This window comes from Ornithorhynchus anatinus, chromosome 17, assembly GCF_004115215.2.
Source record: "Ornithorhynchus anatinus isolate Pmale09 chromosome 17, mOrnAna1.pri.v4, whole genome shotgun sequence".
Taxonomy (NCBI): domain Eukaryota; kingdom Metazoa; phylum Chordata; class Mammalia; order Monotremata; family Ornithorhynchidae; genus Ornithorhynchus; species Ornithorhynchus anatinus.
Genome location: NC_041744.1, coordinates 6662593 through 6679354, shown reverse-complemented (window position 1 = coordinate 6679354; position 16762 = coordinate 6662593). Strand labels below are relative to the sequence as shown.

Genomic DNA, 16762 nt, shown 5'->3' with positions numbered 1-16762 from the left:
CGGGTCTTAGTTATATGTTCTGCCCTGCATACAGCACACTATAGGTACTTAATAAATATTAAACAATTGATTCATGATCTTATTTAGAACATCAGAGGCTAGTATTCCTCTAGGATTGTGATCTACCTCAATTGATGTTTTTAGTTTTCTCTTTTTTCTTTCCATCCTGGCTGGCTCTAGTTCAGTTTGGTGGTCACATGTGCTGTTTGCTTTGAATGAAAATAGATTATTTTGGAACTTCACTTCTGGATCCTTAACACAGTTACCTTAGAGTTAGGTGAGGTGAGAAGGTGAGGAGCTGAATCCTGTATTGACAGTCAAGCCGTTCCATGGGAAAGTCACCGACCTCTTAGGGGCTTCCATTTCCAGGTCTGGGATTATAACAATCAGCATAGCCTAGTGGAAAGAGCACGGGCTTGGGAGTCAGAGTACCTGGGTTCTAATTCTGGTTCCATGACCTACCTGCTAGGGGGTCTTGGGCAAGTCACTTAACTTCTCTTAGCTTCAGTTACCCCATCTGCCAAATGGGGATTCAATACCTCCTCCTACTTAACCTGTGAGCCCCATGTGGACTCTGATTATCTTGTATCTACCCCAGCACTTATACAGTGCTTGGCACATAGTAAGCGCTTAACAAATACCACAATTATCATCATCATCATTATCATCATCATTATTATTACAACCCTGTTTGAAAGCATTGCAATTTCAGTTTAGAGAAATTAGGTAGATGAAAAGCAGAATTATGTCTCTAGATACCTTCTGAACCCCACACTTGATCAAGCAAACATATTCATTCATCCTTGTCATTGACCTAATGTTTCACCAGGAGTAAGGGCTACAAATGGGGCTGGATTTCACCCGATTTAGGGCCTGATTTCCCTTAATTACCATTTGTTTTTTTCCTCCATGACTAAATGTCTGGGTCGTCAGGGGCACTGCAGTTGGAGTCATAAGGACTCCAAAGAGTGGAGTTGTTCCCAGGAAGCTATAAGGAGTTATAAGGTGGTCCAGGGCAGTCAGCTGGGCCTCTAATCCCAGGGTTTTAACCTCAGATCCAGTCATGTATTAGTCTTACTAATTAAAGTTCTGACCTTAGTTCAGCATTCAAGTCTCCTCTGGAGGAAAAATGCTGAGTTTTGGAAACACTCTTGTATGCCAAATACCAATCCAACCACTGGCAAAGCTTTAGTAAAACAAAGCCAGGTAGTCAGATCCAGGTTTTCAGTGGCCGCTGCAGTACATACAGTAACACCTGTATTGCTCTCAAAAGAATTTCCCTTCTGCGGCAATGGGTGAACAACACACTGATACGGCATCCACTGATACGGCAAAAGAGTGAGGCCACCAAGTGGATCTAGTTAACACGGGGCTCCAATTACCAGGTTCTCATGTAACTCTTCCCAAGATGTAATGATATGGTACCTTAGTGCCGGCCCCCATTAAGGTCCTTGTAATTGCCCTCATTAGGTTAACGCGCCTTAATAACGCATAGAAAGGGGATGGTGTGATAATAAAGATGAGGGAAGTGTTTTAACTTCTCCAGAGAGAGCCCCGGTCTAATGAATAAAAGAGCAGGTGTAATTAGGTGGGGTAGGGGTGAGAGCATGCCAGCTTTGCCCGCTCATCCCCATAGCAATTCCGAATATTGCTGGGTAATGGGACCAACGCACAAAGGAGTGGTGATAGTCTAGATGAGTGTTTGAGAAGTAGGGTGGCCTAGTGGAAAGAACATGGGCCTGGGAATCAGAGAACCTGGCTTCTAATCCTGGTGCCGCCACTTGTCTGCTGTGTGACCTTGGGCAGATCATTTAACTCTTCTGTGCCTCAGTGACCTCATCTGTAAAATGGAGATTAAGGCTATGAAGCCTATGTGGGAAGGGGACTGTGTTCAACACGATTATCTTGTATCTACTCCAGTGCTAGTACAGTGTTTCCATAGAGCAAGCACTCAAAAAATGCCATTTTAAAAAAGCTACACATCTGGGGGCCCCGATTGCTTTCAAAACTACTGCATCTTAACAATGGCTAGGCTGAGGGTGGTGTTTTGGCACTGTGGTACTCCCCACTGTGGGGAGGGGTCTGGGCATGATATTGGCTGGAGTGCCTAGGTAACTGGGGGCACACATGGAGCAAGAGAGGCATCAGACCCCACTCTCGTCAACAGGCTCCTCAAAGTTGGAGAGCTGTCGGGAAGGGACCGAGATATGAGTTTTGCACCATGGGTACAGTTAGGGATGAACCCAGCCCAGTCTTCACTCCCCACTATTGCTAGCACGCATTGTGATCTTTGGCTATATACAAGCCCAGGCCCAGAAGAGATTAACTGTGTTGTTAGGTGACCTAGAGTGTACAGCAAACAGAAACACACAGGAGGCAATCACTTGCCATCCGACCTGTAAGAATTTTGTCACTCTGCCGGCTCAGGTCTTACCTAACCGGGATGGCCTTCCAAGGACCACACCTGTCTGCAACGATTGCTGCCAACAGCAGTGTTTCAGAAGAAGTTTTTCACACGGACTGGAATGACATGCAGAAAGGATCGACGGAGTGTTAATACTCAAAAGGTTTTATTAGTTAACAACCAAATAATGAGGTATTACTTGGCCCATTTCATGGGGGGAGAAACTGAGGCAAAAAAGGAGAAGGGTGACTTGCCCTTGGTCCAGAGGAGTCAACTAAAGAGAATAAAGTCCAGGGTATAATTGATTTTGTTCCTGTGTAAGCTCACTGTGGGCAGAGAACGTGTCCATCACCTCAGTTGTCATGTACTCTTCCAAGGACTTAGTCACTGTTTTGTACATAGTAAGTGCTCAATAAATACCATTGGTGAGGACAATGATGATAATACCTTTTGCTAGACGATCTGGACTAACAATAACCAGAACACCACCTCATTTTTTTTAATGGTATTCCCTAAGTGATTACTACATGTCAGGTTCTGTACTAAGCAGCTGGTGGATACAAGCTACTCAAGTCAAAGTCCCTGACCCTCATGGGCTGCCTCTGTTCTGGATTTTCCCATTACTATTTGGGTTTACAAGCCTTTGGGTGTTTTAATGGTTTAATGGGATGATTAGAACACAGAGGGTTAATCTAGGAAGGATTTGTGAAGTAGGTGAGCCCCTGAGGTAAAGAAAGGGCAGAGTTAGGTGAAGCAGTGGGGAAGAGATCAGTGTCTGAGCAGGGAGGATAATAATTATTGTTCTTTGTTGAATGTTTGCTCTCTGCTAGACTGAAAGTTCCTTGAAGACAGGGATTGTGTCTACCTACCGAATTGAACTCCCTCAAGTCCCAAGTATTGTGTTCTACCCAAAGTAAGTGCTCAATAAATACCACTGATTGATTCTTTGCTCCAGCTCTGTAATAAGTGTTGAGGGAAAGGCACAGAATGATAATTTAGATCTGATCCTTAGCTCACAAGAGGGCTCACAGTTTAAAAAGCAGAGGAAAGAAGGAGGAAAAGGAAGAAGTGGGGCATAAAATGAAAGAAACAGCCAATAAAAGCCCAAACCATAAAACCAAGTCAATATATTAAATAAAATCACAGCAACCACAGCAATCCAATGAAAGGAACAATAATATGCAGCTTGATTTGGCAGAGAGTTTGAGACCTTCAGTTTCCAGGATGAAGTATCACAGAAGGAACCTGGCTGTTTCCCTTTCATTTATTGGTTTCTGTCATCCTGATGAGAACTTCAGCTTAGCATTTGCAGGTAGGAGAGTGCTTACCATACTTTACAGCTACACCTCACTTGTGCCCTGTGGAAGAGAAAGGAGTTGGGACAACTTTGACCTTTCCTACCCTTGACCAATTTTAGAAACAGGCTGGAAAACTCTGGAATTCAGTCAGGGAAGTCCCGATTTCATCGCTGTGCCAGTGAACTATGACAGGATCAATTCTCTTCCCCCCAGAACCTGCATCTTCCAAGCTGCCCCAGAATCGAGGTGCTAGTCTCTAAGTTGAGTTCCAATGTAATAAGAGTAGGATGAAGAAAAGGACTATAAGAGGAAAATAATTTTAAAATAACTTTAAAAATTGCCAAGTGATTTTATGAAGTCTGAATGAATGAGCACATATTTTACACCATTCATCTAAGAAATTATTTAACAGCAAAGTTATTAGGGTAAATTATTTCTGTTTCTACCGCAGCCTTGGGCCTCTGAGCAGATTACACTTCTATGCCATGAGCAATGGAAAAAAACCTTTGGGCATCAATCTATGCCCAAACTCAGCCACTACTTCATTTTATCAAGGGCAAATAACTAAGCCTCTTTATGCTACTTTCCTTTTTGTAATTATTGTTTGGCTTCTCTAGTCTAGAATGCAAACCTTCTGAGGGCGGTATTACTCACCTCTATACTAACTATCCTTACTTCAGTATGTTTAGTATCCTTGTACAAGTTCAATACTCAGGGAATTGAATTAAAAGGTACTTACTGTTCCTTCCTACTGTTCTTCATTATAAATATCATCATCAGATTTTACTAAGCACTTAGAGTGAGCAGAGACATGAGCTACATGTTCCGCTACTTGCCTGCTGTGTGACCTCGGGCAAGTCATTTAGTTTCTCTGTGCCTCAGTTTCCTCATCTGTAAAATGGGGGTTTAATACCCGATTTCGTTCTCACTTAGAATTGTGAGCTCTTTGAGGAACAAGGATTGGGCCTATCCTGATTATCTTCCACCAAGTCCCGAGGTTCAGAAGATGAGCCTGTGAGGGAAAAACAAAGACTCTGGAGCCAAAGGGGAAGGTCACCAAGGGGCACGTCCTAGATTCTGCACATTTCTGTAAAAAAGGTTCCAGTTGACAGCATCGATATGTTACATTGCATAACTCAAATAACATAAACTACTTTTGCTACTTAGGCATAGATGTGATCAGAATTTTGCCAGTACCACTGATGGTCACTTTACCCCTAGGATTGTCTCAAAACCCATTTTTTCTTCAAAGGAAAGGTTGACTTAAAGGCATGATTAGGGAATAGATGCAGATTCATATATTAGGAGAGCGAGAGCTTAGAAAACATAACCTAATACATAAACTCACCCTCCAAACTGTTGGTGGCATCTGTCCCTGTTTCACACTAGTCAACAGGAGGCCCACTACATATATTTTCATGAGATTGTAAAATCTTAGAGGACAGGGGCAGTGACTTTGACTTTTATTGTACTCTCCCAGGTGTCTGGTTTACTGCTCTGCCTACAGCACACACTCATTAAGTCCTATTGAATTATTTCACCTACCTGGCCAAGAGTTGGATGACAATACAAATGATGTTTTGTAGAAGTGAAATTTTACCGCATTTGCTCCTTGTGGGCAGAGAATCTGTTTACCAACTTTGTTTTATTGTATTCTCCCAAGTGCTTAGTACAGCGCTCTGCGCACAGTAAATGCTCAATAAATACCAATGATTGATTGGTCTTTGTATTAGAAATGCAGTTGTATAATGATTCCTCTTGGGATAGACTTATTTACTAACTTAGGCAAGTATGAAGTTGACATTTTGAAAATTATTATATTATATTTGTTAAACACTTACTGCCTGCCAATCACTGTACTAAGCCTTGGTGCAGATGCATGTTTATCAGGTCAGACACAGTCCCTGGCCCACACAAGGTTCATAGTTTCAGTAGAAGGGAGAATGGGACTTTAGTGGGCTTGAAAATCAGGGGGCTTGGGATCACCATGTTTCCTTTTGGTAAAAACTGGAAACCTACCCAAGTTCCCACATGTAGCAAGGATTAGCATAAATTGTTAGTTTTGCTTGGCCTCTTTCAGTTCTCATCAGCCTTCGGGGGAGACAGGGAAGAACCTGCCAGCCGGGGGCCATTCTGATATCTTAGCTGGTCCTCGGAATAAGCCCAAGAGAGTCGCAAAAAGGCACACCTAGTTTGAAAAGTTCCCCTGGCATGTCAGGATGTGCCCCTTTTTGTTTTTCCCTAAAGCCAGGACGCAGGGAGGCTCTGCTAACTTGCAAGGCTGGGCCTTTTGCCCTGGCTAGGCCGTGATCATCCCTCTGAGGCCTGGGACTCGGGAAAGAGGAGATGCAAAACTCCTACCCAAGGGCACGTCTATGTGTGTGACATGCCTATGTCTATGTCCGCCAAGGGTCTCTCAGGGCCAGGGACACCAATTCTACTCCCTTCATCCCCAGCTACTGGGGAAGCAGCACAGGTGGGATCACTCTCTCTTGTGAGAAGCTTCCTTCACCCCTAATAATAATAATACTAAGTGTGATATTTGTTAAAATCTTGCTATGTGCCAATTACTGGGGAGGATAATACCATTAGCCCCCTTCCTACAGGCTAATGGGGCAGAACAGCAGGTGTTTAATCCCCACTTTAAAGATGAAGACACTGAGGGCCAGAGAAATTAAGCAACTTGTTAAAGGTCACATCATAGGCAAGTGGGATTTGAACCCAGGCCTCCTGATTCCCACTAGGCCGGAAAGTTGCTCCAGGAGTTAACGTGATGAACCTTGTTTCTTCAGTGCTGAGTGGGGATTACCAGACCCCGGGCTCTTGATAATACTATCGATGGTATTTGTTAAGCTCTGACTTTGGGCTAAGCACTATTCTAAGCGCTGGGGTAGATACAAGGTGATCAGGTTGTCCCATCTGAGGCTCCCAGTCTCCATGAGGTAACTAAGAAGCAGTGTGGTGCAGTGGAAAGAGCCCGGGTTTGGGAGTCAGAGGTCATGGGTTCGAATCCCTGCTCCGCTGCTTGCCAGCTGTGTGACTTTGGGCAAACAGCGTGGCTCAATTGAAGGAGCATGGGCTTGGGAGTCAGAGGTCATGGGTTTGAATCCCGGCTCTGCCACTTGTCAGCTGACTGTGGGCAAGTCACTTAAGTTCTCTGTGCCTCAGTTACCTCATCTGTAAAATGGGGATTAACCGTGAGCCTCACCTGGGACAACCTGATTGCCCTGTATCTACCCCAGTGCTTAGAACAGTGCTTGGCACATAGTAAGAGCTTAACAAATACCAACATTATTAAAAAATACCAACATTATTATTATTACTTAACTTCTCTATGCCTCAGTTAACTCATCTGTCAAATGGGGATTAAAAACTGTGAGCCCCACATGGGACAACCTGATCACCATTATTATTATTAACTGAGGCCCAGGGAATAATAATAATAATAATGGCATTTGTTAAGCACTTACTATGTGCAAAACACTGTTCTAAGCGCTGGGGGGATACAAGGTTTTCAATACAGTTTTCATTCCCACTTTACAGATAAGGTAACTGAGAGCTCACCTCCTCCAAGAGGCCTTCCCAGACTTAGCTTCCCCTTTTCCCTCTGCTGCCTCTCTGCCCCCCCTTCACCTCCCCTCAGCTAAACTCCCTTTCCCTCCTTTCCTTCTGCTCCTCCCCCTCTCCCTTCCCCTCCCCTCAGCACTGTGCTCATCTGCTCATTTGTATATATTTTTATTACCCTATTTATTTTGTTAATGAGATGTACATCCCCTTGATTCTATTTATTGCTATTGTTTTTGTCTGTCTCCCCCGCTTAGACTGTAAGCCCATCAATGGGCAGGGATTGTCTCTGTTGCCAAATTGTAATAATAATAATGTTGGTATTTGTTAAGCACTTACTATGTGCAGAGCACTGTTCTAAGCGCTGGGAGAGATACAGGGTAATCAGGTTGTCCCTCATGAGGCTCACAGTTAATCCCCATTTTACAGATGAGGTAACTGAGGCACAGAGAAGTTAAGTGACTTGCTCACAGTCACACAGCTGACAAGTGGCAGAGCCAGGATTGTACATCCCAAGCGCTTAGTACAGTGCTCTGCACATAGTAAGGGCTCAATAAATACTACTGAATGTTTATTGCTATTGTTTTTGTCTGTCCGTCTTTTATTGCTATTATTTTTGTCTGTCTCCCCCGATTAGACTGTAAGCCGTCAATGGGCAGGGACTGTCTCTATCTGTTGCCGATTTGTCCATTCCAAGCGCCTAGTCCAGTGCTCTGCACGTAGTAAGCGCTCAATAAATACTATGGAGAAGCAGCGTGGTTCAGTGGAAAGAGCCCGGGCTTTGGAGTCAGAGGTCATGGGTTCGAATCCCGGCCCTGCCACTTGTCAGCTGGGTGACTGTGGGCAAGTCACTTCACTTCTCTGTGCCTCAGTTCCCTCATCTGTAAAATGGGGATGAAGACTGTGAGCCTCAGGTGGGACAACCTGCTACCCCTGTGTCTACCCCAGCGCTTAGAACAGTGCTCTGCACAGAGGAAGCGCTCAATAAATACTGTTGAATGAATGAACTGAGGTTTAGTGAAGTGAATTGCACAAAGTCACACAGCTGTTACATGGAGGGGGGAGGATTAGAACCCACGACCTCTGACTCCCAAGCTCGGGGATCTTTCCATTAAATCACAGCGCTTCTCTGCAGGTGGACTCAGGACCACCTCGCCGCCCAGCGCTCTGAGGGAAAGGCCTGGCGCGCGCCCCCCTCCCGCTGGCCGAACTGAGGGAGGGCGGCGCGAGCCGGGGAGATTCCACCCCGGAGCGGCGGCGGGGGGAGGCGGGGAGAGGGAAGCGCCCAATGGCGGCGGCTCGGCCCCGCCGTCCCGGTTTGCCTCCTCTCGGAGACGAAGCCGTCTCCTTCAGAAGCGGGGACGCGGCCTCCGGCCCCCGAGGATCGTTCCTCTCACCTCCCGCGACCGTCCCGGCCGTCCGGGCTTCCCCCCTCCCCCGCCGGTGGTTTCGCCCTCCTCCTCTCGGCCCGTCCCTCAGCGGCGGACGCGGAGACGGGAAAGGAGGGGGGACTCTTTTCCTGGGCGGAAGGAGTGGGGCTTCGAGGGAGGGGATTCGCCTTATAAAAAGGGGCGGCAGGGCGCGGAGGAGTCAGCAGTCGGCGCAGCCGCCGGCTGAGGCGGGGGCAGGGCTTTTTTCGTCCGCCTGAGGGTGGACGCCGGAGGCGGGGCGGGGGAGTGAGACCCCCATGAGGGCGGGGAAAGAGGCCATGGAGAGGAGGAGGCCCCCGACCCCTCTGTGGAGGAGCAGCAGCAGCAGCAGCGGCGGCCCCCGCAGGCGCCCTGGGGGCGCCCAGTGACGGCGGCCGGCGCAGGGCCCTGGCCCGAAGGAGCCCGGCGCGCTGCCCCCGAGGCTCGTGTGTGACGCCCCCGGGGTTCGGCTGGTCCTCGAGGGCCCTTCCCCGGAGGAGCCCCCCTCCCCCTCGGGGGGGGGGGAGGCTGACCATGAGGAGCAGCCGCTGCAGAAGAAGGCCTTGCTGACCCCTCCTCCCCCCCCCAGCCGGTCCCCACTTCCCTCCCTCCGGCCCCCCGTCCTTCTCCCCGAGCGGGAGCAAGGCTCCGCAAGTGCCCGGCGAGGCCCCGCAGCATGGGAGCCGCCACCGCCGCCGCCGGCCCCTCCCCCGCCGGGGGCAGCGGCAGAGGAGCGGCCGCCCCGGGAGGCGCCCTGGGCTGAGGGGAACCGGAGACCCTCCTCTCCTTCCCCCCCTCCCCCCCCCGGCCGGGTGGCGGCCGTTCCTTTCTTCTTTTAAAAAACACAAACCCGACGGCGCCCCCCGGGGCCGCCCCCTCTCCTCCATCCGGGGCTTGGAGGGAGAGGATGGAGGTGGTGGGAGACTTCGAGTACAGCAAGAAGGACCTCATAGGACACGGAGCCTTCGCCGTGGTCTTCAAAGGCCGGCATCGCAAGGTAAAAGGGGGCCGGCGGGGCGGGCGCTGTACTGAGCGCTTCGACACGACACACAGACACACACACACCCCTTCCCCGCAGCTCTCGCCGTTGGCAACCACCCCCGCTGGCCGCCCCCTTCCCCCCTGCCCCCAGCGGCCCTGGGCCAGGGAGGGAAGGAGGCCGGGGTCTGCCCAAGGTGTCACCCCCCCCAACACAAACACATTTTGACGTGGGGGGGGGGAGGTGGGCAGTGCTAGCCCACAGAGTCCAGGGATTCTGACCCCACACAAACATACACAGGTGGACACAGACACGACAGGTACACAGACACGACGCACACACAGGTAAACACAGGCCCACGTAGGTAAACACAGGTACACATAGGCAAACATACATACACACATACATGCACACAGATTCACACACGTCCCATTCATTCAGGAGTATTTATTGAGCGCTTGCTATGTGCGGAGCGCTGGACTAAGCGCTTGGAATGAACAAGTCGGTAACAGCAGGGTGGCTCAGTGGGAAGAGCCCGGGCTTGGGAGTCAGAGATCACGGGTTCGAATCCCGGCTCTGCCACTTGTCAGCTGGGTGACTGTGGGCGAGTCACTTCTCTGGGCCTCAATGACCTCTTCTGTAAAATGGGGATGAAAACTGTGAGCCTCACATGGGACAACCTGATGACCCTGTATCTCCCCCAGCGCTTAGAACAGTGCTCTGCACATAGAAAGCGCTTAACAAATATCGACATTATTATCATTAGATAGAGACAGTCCCTGCCGTTTGACAGGCTTACAGTCCCTTCCCCAACACATCCACTGAGACTCGGCTTCTGCGGTTCTCCCAGACCCAAGCGAGCGAGACGTGATAACTTTCAAGATGTCTGTACATTTCGTGCAATCGTATTTCGGTCCTCTTTCTCCCCCTCCCCCCCCCCCCCCACATCCGATCTGACTCTTTTTAAGAAATGCTTCTGTTAAGCGCTTACTATGGGCCAGGCACTGTACTAAGCGCTGGGGGAGATGCAAGGTTGGCAGAACCGGTGGCCCGACAACCCTCTTTGGGCCCTGACTGTTGAGGAAGCGGGACATATCAGAGCCCCTAGTTTTGCACCCAGTGGGATGTCTCTGGACGCCTCCCTGGGTTTTGATTTTGATTTTTTTTCAGATTATGTAGGTATCATAGCCCAGTTTGGAAGCAGTGGCCTGTTGTTCTGTCGGGCCAGACACCGCCCTCCGGTGTTATTTTGAAATTCTTCAGCCGAAGCTCTGAATTCGTCCCTTTAAGAAAAGACCCTTCCCCTCATTTGGTTGGGGGAATTGCTGATGGCTGGTGCGTAGGTCAGCTTTTTTGTGGCTCGCTGGAGATTTAGAGCTCAGGTCAGAGAAAGGCAGAGCTCCATCTACTGACAAACAACTCGAGGGTGAGTTCCTCGTGTGCCTCACATCAATATTTATCGAGTACTTACCGGACGCAGGGCACTTTACTAAGTGCTTGGGAGAGTACAGTACAGCAGAGCTGGTAGACACGGTACCGGCCCACAACGAGTTTACAGTCTAGAGGGAAACCACCCTTCCCTTTTTAATCTCCCCAAGTGTTCTTAATCAAGATTTCAATCTGTGCCACACAGGAAAGGCATATCTTTTTTTCTTTCATTCATTCAGTAGTATTTATTGAGCGCTTACTATGTGCAGAGCACTGTACTAAGCGCTTGGAATGTACAGTTCAGCAACAGAGACAATCCCTGCCCAATTACGGGCTCACAGTCTAAACGGGGGAGACAGCAAAGAATAAATAGAATCAAGGAGATATACACCTTATTAACAAAATAAAGAGGGTAATACAAAATAAATAGGATAACAATTTCTTTCTTCAGAATCTAGTTGCTCTCCAGACACTTAGAAGCTAATGAGTATTAAGAACTCTGGGCTTTTACCCCTTTATTAAGCATCAATGTTTATCTCACTTAATGTTGATAATTGCAGACCCAGTGGAAAATTGGCATGACTCCTCTGGCTAACGATTTCTAAAAGGGCAAGGTGTCTCATTTCCCAGCATTGCCTCCCTCATAACCCAGATATTGACACCACAACTCACAACTTTTGTTTCCCCCCCGCCCTTCCCAGGCATGGTGGGGAGGGAAGAATGATTCCAAAATTCTGACTGAGAAGGAGCATGAAAAATGTTTTGGCTCTGGAGCAGGCCCAAAATGCTGAAGTTTTAAGCTTTTCAAAATAAGCTCAAAAATTGGGCCTTATGAACTGTTCAGTGTAAAGATGTCAGGTTGTGCTACTGAGTGAAAGTCACAGCAGAGAGATTGGATTTGCCAAGACAAATTGCTAGTGAAAATTGCAAATTGTTTCAGTATGAATCTAATCAAGAAAATATTTTTCCCCCTTCACTTCTCCCCCAGAAAACGGATTGGGAAGTTGCTATAAAAAGCATTAATAAGAAAAACCTATCAAAATCACAAATACTGCTTGGAAAGGAAATTAAGATCTTAAAGGTATGTCCTGTTGGTTTTTTGTTTTAATTTAAAAAATGCATAAAATTGACAAATATACAATCGAGCAGTTTTCTATGAGAAACTTCACTGGGAATGTGGCTTTTCAATTTGGGCAGCATGCTAAGGCTTGTTTACTTTTGATAGGGCTATGTAGGAAATTTTGCTGTTGCTGCTACCTTATAAGTGAATTCCAGATTTAAAGATTATTTTTTTTTAAGGTATAGATTAATTTACAGTGGGGACTGAGATTGTGCTTTGTTAAATTTTTGTCAATTAAATAATGAGAATAGCACCCATTGAAACATCTTTTCCTTAGTCGTCCCCGATTTTTCCCAGCTCTCTTGTTGACAAGGCAAACACACTGGCTAATAGAAAGAATATTCAATTTTAGAGGATGCCTGTTCCATTTTTCTTGTGCAGTGTTTGCATCTTCAGTTGGTCATGCGCAGGAAGATGAAGCCAGTAATTTGAGGGCTAAAATGAAGGAACTCTAAAAAGAAATGGATAAGACTTTGGAGGTGCTTTTGGTTTTCATTCTTGAGAAATGAATGTGCTCTTTGACAACCATTTTCTCAGCTGTCTTCACTCATACTAATTGCTAATGTCATCTTCAAAGCACTTATTTTAAGTTTTGGCACCCTGTCTTGTCCAAGTAGCCCATGACTATATCTCTTTAGACAGTCTACAGTGCATTTTTAATGTTTGCTTTCACTTAGATGATTGATACATTTGGGAGTTTTCCCTTTGTGAGGATTTTTATTTTCTAATAAAATCTCAAACATAAGTGGTGAAAAGACTTTACTCCACTTATTCTGTCCAGTCAAAGTTTTATATATGCCAGACAGGATTTTATGAAGTAATGATCAATAAGCATCAGTTAAGGCATTTCAGCCTTATAGTCCCAACATCCTTTTAGAACTAAATTGTATAAAATTATTTTTATGAAAATGATACCATTTAACTTCCTTTGGCAGTGAGTTAACTTCTGCTGTGCCTGATTTTGAAATATACTTATGACACTGATTTTATTTTTAAAGGAACTTCAGCATGAAAACATTGTGGCCCTTTATGACGTCCAGGTAAGTTATCATTAGTTGTCCTTTAAATGTTAATGGCTCTTTAAGGTATTCCAATTTATAGGGAAATTTTCAGTTTTTAAATAGAATATTACAGTAGATCTTCCTTCCAGAGGGTAATTAGATTTCATGAAATTCTTGTTTGGGAATTGGAGAGAGACACACAAGTAACATGGGTACACAGGACCTGGAAGAAATAAACAGCTAAATTATAATTTTTTTAAAACAAATGGAAAATATGTCCCAAAGCATTAATACTCTACCTTAGTGTATGACTACTCCCCATCTATTATTCCATATTAAATGAAAAGTGAGGAAGGGGTAGTGAAAACCAAGATTTAAAAACCTATATATAAGGTACTTTAAAAGACCATTCCAAGCATTTGAAAAAATTAAGAACCGTAGAAAGGAAAGAAGAATCCTGCAAAAAATCTAGCCTAATCTGTGCGGTTCCAAGTTGAAATATAAAGGATTCATTTCTCGCCAGAGACTGTTTTGTGTAGTCTGACCTAGTCTCTGAGGACAGAGCATCAGATGGCACATGGCGGTGGCTGGGGGAGGAACATTAACTCCTAATTTCCCAGTTTGATGGGATTCTAGGAAGTGGTGATAATTGCATGTGAGGTGGAGAGTGTATCATTTGGTAAGTATGACTTCCAGAGCCTGCATTTAGAAAGCACAATGAGGAAGCTTTCCTGAGTTTCCTAACAATTTAGGAAATGGTGGCAGAAGCAACTTTAAACTATTATTTTGCATCGATCACTTTTTTTTGTTGGTTTTTTTTGTATTTAAGCGCTTATGCTGGGGTACAGGCTAATTAGGTTGGCCACAGTCTGTGTCCCACATGGGGCTCACAGTCTTAATCCCCATTTTACAGATGATGAAATAGGCACAGAGAAGTGAAGTGACTTGCCCAAGGTCACTCAGCTGACATGTGGTAGAGCTGGGATTAGAATTTAAGTCCTTCTGACTCCCAGGCCTGTGCTCTACCTACTAGACTATGTTGCTTCTCCTTTATCAATTTATCAGTTCTGCAGACAGTTTGGTGTTACTCCATATTTTTGAAGTATCCAGTTTTTTTTGAAAGGATGATGTTATAGCTTAAGGAAATTTGATCGAGAGATATTTGAAGATGTCAATTATCCAGTGACATTTCTCTCCATTACTTGGACCAGCCTCCCATTAGGCGTCTCTAAATCCTAATAGACAAGATCAGTCAAGCTTTCCCTAACATAAAGGTTAGCTAGAAACTTGATTCCATGCTTTTCTAGACAGCCGGGAAAGACGTCAGTGTAGTAAATGTTAGTCATGAGATGGTATGATCAGAGCATCATTTACAGTTTGAGAAGATATTTCGCCTCGTCACTAAGCTGTACCTTTAATTAAAAAGGAACAGCTGTGCTTGGAGAGGGAGAAAGTGCCACTGTATATTCCTGAGCAAGTGGTGGGGGTGGGGGGCGGGGATGAGAACATCCTTGACGTGATGTAACACGTGAACATTACTGGAAGTGAAGTCCTGATCTTTGGGAAACCTGCTGAAAAGTGGGTTGGCCTACAAATGGAATATACAATTTGGTGATCTTCTGCTTGTTTAATATGACATATCTCTTGGTGATGTCGTATCCTAGCAAGGGATGACAGTATAGGGAAACCCTGTTAAGATACATTAAATAGGTGATACCAAAGGTGACTAGGAGCCAAAGAGTATCCGTAATTCCAGTGCTCTCCTGTAACAGTTCTCCAGGCACCACTGCGGGTGCATGTTGATTCTGAAATGATCATCTAACGGTGGCCCTGGCCGACAGCGTTATGGCAGTATCATAGATCCCATTGGCTAAGCCCCTGGTCTCTCAAGGATATGGGAACCTGTGATATTTCAAGATTTATTTGTCTTATGCTGTCGAGTCGTTTCCGACCCATAGCGATACCACGGACACATCCTTCCAAGAACGCCCCGTGGTCCATCTGCAGTCACTCTGGTAGTGTATCCATAGAGTTTTCTTGGTAAAAATCCGGAAGTGGTTTACCTTTGCTGCCTTCTGTGCAGCAAACTTGAGTCTCCACCCTCAACTCTCTCCCATGCCACTGTTGCCCAGCAAGGGTGAGTTTTGACTTGTAGCAGATTGCCTTCCACCCGCTAGCCACTGCCCAAGCTAGAAATGGAATGGGTCTGCCTCTACTTGACTCTTCCTCCTGTAGTCGAGACTGGTAGAGTACAGGGAACTCTCCAGGTGCGACCCTGAGAGGAATTCAAGATTTATGGGCTTATGAAATGCTTTGAATGGGCTCTTTCTCTATTACAGTATTGCTCTCATATTACCTTGTTATAATGTAGACTGTAAACTCCTTGTGGCAGGGATTACTCTCTTGTTTTGTACTTTGCCAAGCACTTAGTCTAGTAAGCGCTCAATAAATACCTTTGATTGATTCAAAACTGGGCTTGGGTTAAAGAACCTAAAGAATCTTCCTTATAATGGGAGTTGTCAGTGTGCTGGGCTGATCCTTTGTTTGCTGTATTCCTGTAATCCTCTCCTTGCAGATGGGCACAAAAGTGTAAAGCACTGTCAGTTCACATTCTGGTATGTCTTCTCCCTTCTCGGCAGTGCAACCGAAACCCATCTCTCAGTAGCGTATGTTTGACTTTTAAGGGTTTCTGCGACTTAAAGCTTCTTCCTCCCCTTGCCCCCTACACACACACTGAGCCCCTCCAAATCCACCAGAGCTCAGCTCCCCCCTGCTTCAAAGCCTTCTTAAAATGCCACCTTCTCCAGCAAGCTTCTCCCGATTAATTCCCTACACCCGAAGTCAAGCCAGCAGCCACCCCTACCACTCGCAATTATTTATTCAAATCTTTCTTCCTACCATATTCTTACTGCTGACTCTTATGTCCTTGCCCTTCTTCCTGCCTTCCTGCTCCCACTATTTGAAAATCATTTTGTGACCCCCAACTCCTCCACGAGATTGTAAACTTTTTGAGAGTGGGGACTCATTAAAATATTAGGGATTGATTGAGTTTGGGTAGAGAAGCAGAGTGACCTAGAGTATAGGTCTAGAATCAGAGGACCTGAATTCTAATCCTGGCCCTGCCACTTGCCAGCTCTGTGACCTTGGTCAAGTCACTTCTTGTCTCTGGCTCTGTTTCCTCATCTGTAAAATGGGAATTCAAGACATACTGTCTGTCCTACTTAGACTGTGAGTCCCCATATGGAGCAGGGACTGCATCTGACCTAATTATTTTGTATCTACCTCAGTGTTTGGCATATAGTGTCTGGCAAATACTGTTATCATTATCATCATCATCATCATTACCTCCTTCAGAAACCCATTCTAATATCCAGCATCCCTGTGTCACAGAATTTTGCTTCCAGAGGTAACTTAAATTCCTCATATTGTAGTTTAAATATCTTCCTTGCCTGTTCAAGTAGTCTCACCAGTCACAGAGACTAGTCCTTTGTGTTCCTGAAGGCATTTGTTTCCTCAATGATTTCATCTTAAATCCAAATCTCAGCTCCCTTAGCCCTTT

At 46.0% G+C, this 16762-nt stretch overlaps 1 protein-coding gene and 1 non-coding gene across 2 annotated transcripts in view; one reads left to right on the top strand and one right to left on the bottom strand.

Moving 5' to 3' along the window:
• Positions 1-9494: 9494 nt before the first annotated feature.
• ULK2 (unc-51 like autophagy activating kinase 2) overlaps positions 9495-16762 on the top strand; it is a 57321-nt gene continuing 50053 nt past the window's right edge. The window contains exons 1-3 of the mRNA XM_029082218.2: positions 9495-9672; positions 12071-12163; positions 13201-13242. Of these exons, the coding sequence (XP_028938051.1) occupies positions 9583-9672; positions 12071-12163; positions 13201-13242 (225 nt within the window). The 5' untranslated portion in view covers positions 9495-9582. The remainder of the gene's footprint in view (positions 9673-12070; positions 12164-13200; positions 13243-16762) is intronic.
• LOC114818074 lies at positions 15351-15488 on the bottom strand. The gene has a single exon (XR_003765895.1). It is a non-coding gene; the product is annotated as a small nucleolar RNA SNORA7 (small nucleolar RNA).